Below are 6,289 nucleotides of genomic sequence, written 5' to 3' on the forward strand. Positions count from 1 at the left end.
GAATACTTGTGTAATTGTAAATATCCTTTAATTTTGTTGTGTATATTCCATGGCTATGTGTAAATTTATAATTAAATAAGTGTTCATTGCAAAGAACATTATCTTTCACAATGACACCTTTTCTAACAGATTAATATTAGTGCATTGTTTTACGTGTGATGTGAATACTATATGTAAGTTTCACTTTAAATAGTACAATATTTTATACATTGTAAGAGTAATATTACAGGTAAGTTTGATTGTAATATTAGTGTATTATTTTACACATGGTATGAGTAATGTCAGACAAGTTTGATTCATAATTATAAGAAATGAAACTTAATTAAATTTTCTTCTATTTTTTTAATATTTGTGTTTGTTTATATTTTTATTTTTATGAAGACATCATTAACGCTAACTAAAATATCTAGCAAATAATCTAGTTTATTATTTTTACTTCTGTCCAAACCTGACTTTAGGTTTAATCTTTGCATATAAATATTTCATTCATACTGCAGATGGACAAAAATGACAATCGGGATAGAGACCACTTGGTATATGCCGACCTTTCTTTCTGTGCTCCCTCTGAGAGAAACGGGCACTCGTGGAACAGAAATGGTAGATCTGTAGTGGAAAGGACAGAGTATGCAGAAATACAGTTTCCATCAAAAGTAATAGAACAAGCTGATATCTAGAGTTAGTCTAATTGTAATAAACAGAAGTGTTCCTACACACTATTATTGGTTTTTGTCCTATCATCTCGGTCAACAGTGAACATACAAGTTGCTGTGAAACGTAATTTCATTCTCAACTTTGTACGAAACAACTCATGCCATATGAAATTGTCATAGATACATTTGTTCATTTGCTACGAATGCTGAATCCATTTCTATCTCCATTCTTGCAAATCATCAAATTTTTGTATGGATCACCTACAGAAGTACGAAATGCATAATTTCTAAAGGCATCTTACTATAAAATGCTGTGATAGTTCATGTACATAAGTGGTTTAGTGGTGTCCTTTTTGTCATGAAAAGTGATTTTTTATTACTTTATCGTACGTTTTGTGTACACCACTTCTACATGTGAAATATTTTTATATTCTAAATTTTTATTTTTAATATGCACCGTGTATATATATATATATGTGTGTGTGTGTGAATGTTTTGTTTGTGTTTATTAAATTTCACAATTTTTCTAGTTTTGATTGAGGACTAGGATATTTCATCAAAAACAATATTCATGGGATAACAAAAAAAGTCACTTTTCTTAATAGATTTAAGAGGTACATACGAAAAAAGAAACCTAAAATCTTTTAAAAATGAATCAAAAGACACAGCTCCAAAATAAAGGTCAAAATTTTGTGATGAATCTAATAGTTTATTCTAACCATTTGAACTAAAGTAATTGATGTAAATGAACCCTCAGATAAACAACATTGTTTATTTATAAGGGGGCACAGACAAAAAGGAAGAGAGATAAAGAGGCAGAGAAGAGTTTGTTTTGTCTGTTGAGTGAAGCTGAGAACACGTGTTTATCACTAAACAAAGTGATGACATAAGTCACTGAAAACTATCATGGTGTTGTTGATAATGTAAGCAAGAAGATATAAACAGAACTTGCTGATATTTGGGTTAAATAGATGTTTGAATACTTATGACAAACAAGTCAAAGGTTTTTGGACTTCTATAAATGCTGCTACAGTTTGTTTCTTGTTAAATCCATGATAAATTGGACTAAGTGCTTGTTAATTTGTCTGTTTTTTTGTGGATATTGTTTGTTACATCCATGATAAATTGGACTAAGTGCTTGTTAATTTGTCTGTTTTTTTGTGGATATTTCTAATAATGCTATTAGATTCAAAGTATTAATTCAATCTGAATTTTTCTGAAAGCTGACCTTATGTGTTTAAAAGGCTAATTGGTTGGTTATTGGTCAGGTTGGATATATTATTTTTCTGTGGTATCACCTTGATTATTGCTAGTCTCTGTATTTAGTAACCTGATGTTGACAATGGTTTGAAGATATCTACCAGGTGTACTATTATTAAATAAAAAAGTGTATTACTGATTCCACCTTCTCCAGGGTATTTATATTTAGTTTTCTTAAAACTTATTTTATTTGTGAAACAGATATGGAACAATTCCAGAAATTACCAGAACTGTGATGTGGAAGAGTTCTGGTTGTTGGTTGTAAACTGATTAATATTCTGATAATGGTTGTCATTGAATGAAGGAAGGCTGGAGGTTATAAATATGTTTTCAAAATACTGGGAAAATAGTTCAGCTTCTTAAGTCTGTGATAGTACTGACAGTGTTGTATACAGTTTAACTGATGGAATTTTTAGGCTTATTATTAGTTATTGATTTTACTTTTCTCTAGAAGTTAGATTGGTCAAGATTAGCATTTTCTAATGATTGACATAAATTTTTCAAATTATTTTTTGCGTTTATTATGGAATTTTTTGTTTCAGGCAAAACAAAGGGGAACTGATTGAAACTGTAATCACAGGTGATTCCTACAACAGTAATTGTATTTAGCTCAATATGTTGAAAGTACTTGCCCTGTAGCTTCTGACCAAGAGATTCAACTAGAAGCAATAACAAAAAAATATTTTCTGCCTCAGGCCATACATCACAGAAAATACCAACCTGTATTCTTACTGCAATATGTATCAAATTCAGGATTTTAGAAAATACTCAGTGAGAAACTGAATACACTGAAATATTCCAGTGTTCATGGCATAACATATTACTTCACAACCAAATAAAATATGAGATATGCCAAGTTTACCTTTGATCTTTCCACCATAGGTCCATAAATTTGAGAAGTGAGTTTCCATAATTGGACATCTATATTGTTTTACTAATGAGTGTTTCTTGGATAGCTTGTATTATGACAGTAGTTAATTTAGTGGCATAGTTTAGAGTTAGTTTTCCCACAGATAAAGTCAGGATGTTTGGACATGAGGTCTCCAACTATTATTAAGTTAGGGTATTGGTTGTATATATTTTAGAGAAAATTGGCATCTATTTGGATAGAAAGGGAAGTGTGCATGACTAGAACAGTTGTTAGTGGTTTGTTGGTAGGTTTAATCTACTGCTTGTACTTGGAGAATCCACGATAATGACGCTCCATGTGGTCCTTTGCAATTGGCACAACAAGTTTCTTCACATTGCTTAGGGCAGTTCATGACTGACTGAAGTTTGCTGCAATGGGTTGCTGTAGTGCATATTGCTCTGGAATTGTTGAAAGGATGGCAGGTTGAAACATTGTTGTGGTCTAATCAGTGATAGTCTTTGCTTCTTCAATGATGTGATGTAAATACTATGTGGAAACTCCATTCTAAGTGAATTTGTCAGCTACTTGTACATCAAGTATTGAGCTCCTTTATGGTGGTGTGGGCAACTTGGTGCAAATTAAGATAATGCTTTTTGGTTTGGCTGCTTTGATGTTTTGGACCGTGAACCTCTTCCAGGGCATTTTTGCTTGGCGATGTCCAGCGGTGCTCCCTTGGTGAGTGTATTGTTGCTGGATGCACTTTCACCAGTGACATGTGTGGACAGCTTGGCTCCAATGAATGAAGTCATCATTCATGGCCTTAGGATTTTGATGAAACACTGTGGATGAGAACATTTAAAACAGTCTTCCCCTTGGGGAAGACAACAAATACTGGTGAAACTTGCTTGAGGGAAGAGTTTGCTTATTTTTCTAGCAATATCAGGTTGTCTGAAAGTGCCTGGAATTTCCTTTACAATTATGTCTGGTGGTGGTTCACAGTTGTGGGTTGTTCTTTCTTTTCTGGGCTAGATGTTGGCTTTGAGGGTGTGTTTGTCATCTTTGTTGAGTTTTCATTTCTTTTCTGATGAATTTGTCAAAGTCAAGTTGGATTCAGATGTAATCATATCTTGATTACTGTCTAAGAGACAGTTTTCTTGAGCTTCACAAAGCATCTTGTACCAGTTGGAAAAACAACTTATCCATTGTTATTGTAGTTCTGGTTGTAGGCATGATACTCTTAATGATTTTCTTAGAAGGAAGCTCTAACACTTGTCAGAATTGAAAAGGGCTGTTCCAACAAGTAGTCAGAAGAGCTTACAAGAGTTAAAGTTTTTTATTTTAGCTTATTAAAGAAATATGATATATAAGAATAAAAATAAACCTTACATGTCTTCTTTCTGATGACAACAATCTGAAATTTATCTGGGAAGCTCCTTGAAAACATTTACCTTCTGAAAAACTAACAAACACCTAACCAAAGGTTTATCTGTGTCCTCTTTTGTTATAAATAAATGATGTTTATCTTAAGTATCATTATTCTTTTTATTGATAAATAAACCTTGTATAAAGATGCATGTTAGTGTTTTGAGTGGTATTACTTGTACTCGTTTTCTTAGTCAGTTTCAAATTCAAGTAGTTAATATGTGATACATTGTTGAAAGAAATGTAAAACACATCAAACACTGAAACCTAACTGGTTAACAACCTTTATCTGAACAACAAAATGTTATACTGTTAATATTATTTTTACTGTTAAAGTAGTCATATAGAGCTTAACAGGTTTACATGAAGCTTAACAGAAAACAAATTAGTACATGACAAAATAATCACAAAAGTTTTTCTTTGCTTTTTAGGCTTAACTGAATAAATAAAAACCATCTCAGACCATCTTCTACATCCTCATGTTCTTTTCAGACTTTTTTGTTAATTTTCTTAGGCTCAGACTGGGAAGTTAACTACCATTACTGAAAAAAATGATCAATTACATGAGTTGTTTGAAGCATGTGACTTAGCTACACACATCACGTGAATTCAAACACTTTGACAGTTGGGCCCCCAATTGATCTTTGGGTTTCAATACCTGGGGTAGACATATAACAGAGATCCCATAGTGAAACTTTGTACTTTACAGACAAACCTTTACAACTGAGTGGAGTTGGAAAGTTAACAGCATGTTTCAACCTCAGCCACCAAATAAATAATGTAAACATGTCTTCATTACCATAAAACTACACTAACAGAATAATCCACTTCTAAGTTCCTGCCTATCGAATAAGGTTAGAACTGTATATTTCTAGTTGTGTTGAATTACCACAGAATGATTTGTGTTGGAATTTAGCAAATAACCTTCAGTTATAAGCACAAAGTAATGAACTGGAGTTAACAAAATTTGAATCAATGTTTACTACAGACAAGAATTCAATAACATGACTAAAATATGATTTAGTAATGAATAAACCTTTCAATCCATTGAGGCACTTCTCTGTTGATAATAGTAAAATATCAGAATTTTAGGGTGTACTTACAGACATAATGACTACAAGTCAAAAGAAATAATCTCAAGTAGAGGGAATTGATTATAGATAAAATTATGTCTGATTAATTAGGCATAAACCTCCAATTTTCAGTTATTAACTGATATTGATAGTAATTCAGTTATTAATTAAATAGTTGTACCTAATCAATGATGCATTTGAATTTTACTGAATGTTTTATTGAGTCTGGATTTTGGACTGCCTGATTCAATATTCTCCATCATGAAAACTGAATTATTCTAGTTTCAAATCTGCATATGTACTTTAATTAATTACGATAATAGGTGGTCTTTCTGAGTTTAAAAGATTATCTAAGACTTCAAGAGAGTAATAACTACTGTTTTTATGCTGTATTCTGAAGACAATAGGATGGGGAAACAACTTTAAAACACATTCTAATTTTTAGTTAAGAAAGAATTATTTCTTTAAAAAGATGATTTAACAAATGAAATGTGTTAGTAACATCAATGTTGAAGTTTGACATTAAAAATCAACAGTTTCCTGAAAATAAATGGTAGATTTAAATTTTTACTCTTCTTAAAGAGTAGATATGTAAGGGCAGCTTTCCCTCATTGTCCATAGAGGGCACTGTTTTAAGTCTCCTACTGTTTTGTTTTTGTATTAAATTTCAAGCAAAACTACGCTCGGGCTATCAGTGGTAGCAACCCTTAATTTAGCAGTGTAAGACTGGAGAGAAGGCAGCTAGTCATCACTGCCAACTCTTGAGTTGCTCTTTTACTAGCAAATAGTGGGATTGACCATTACATTATAATGCCTCCACGGTTGAAAGGGCAAACATGTTTGGTGTGGCAGGGATTCAAACCTGCGACTCTCAGATTACAAGTCGAGTGTTTTAACCACCTGGCCATGCGGGGCTCCGTCACCTACTGCAGTTGAAATTATTTAGTTAATGATTTTCAGTTTAGATGTCTATATTAATATGAACTTTTGGAAAGGATAAATTCTATTCATGAAATTTTTTTTAAATGTAATCG

At 32.2% G+C, this 6,289-nt stretch overlaps 1 protein-coding gene across 5 annotated transcripts in view; it reads left to right on the forward strand.

Annotated features, from left to right (window-relative positions):
- The window catches only part of LOC143237827 (kin of IRRE-like protein 1), a 36,723-nt gene extending 32,389 nt beyond the window's left edge, over positions 1–4,334 (forward strand). For 4 of the 5 annotated variants that reach the window (XM_076477469.1, XM_076477466.1, XM_076477468.1 and 1 more), the window contains exon 12: positions 498–2,049. In XM_076477469.1, the coding sequence (XP_076333584.1) occupies positions 498–674 (177 nt within the window). In that variant the 3' untranslated portion in view covers positions 675–2,049. Of the gene's footprint in view, positions 1–497; positions 2,050–2,452 lie in introns of those variants that run through there. The other variant, XM_076477465.1, reaches the window with a different exon arrangement.
- The last annotated feature ends 1,955 nt before the right edge of the window (positions 4,335–6,289 follow it).

This window comes from Tachypleus tridentatus, chromosome 13 (assembly GCF_004210375.1).
Source record: "Tachypleus tridentatus isolate NWPU-2018 chromosome 13, ASM421037v1, whole genome shotgun sequence".
NCBI lineage: Eukaryota > Metazoa > Arthropoda > Merostomata > Xiphosura > Limulidae > Tachypleus > Tachypleus tridentatus.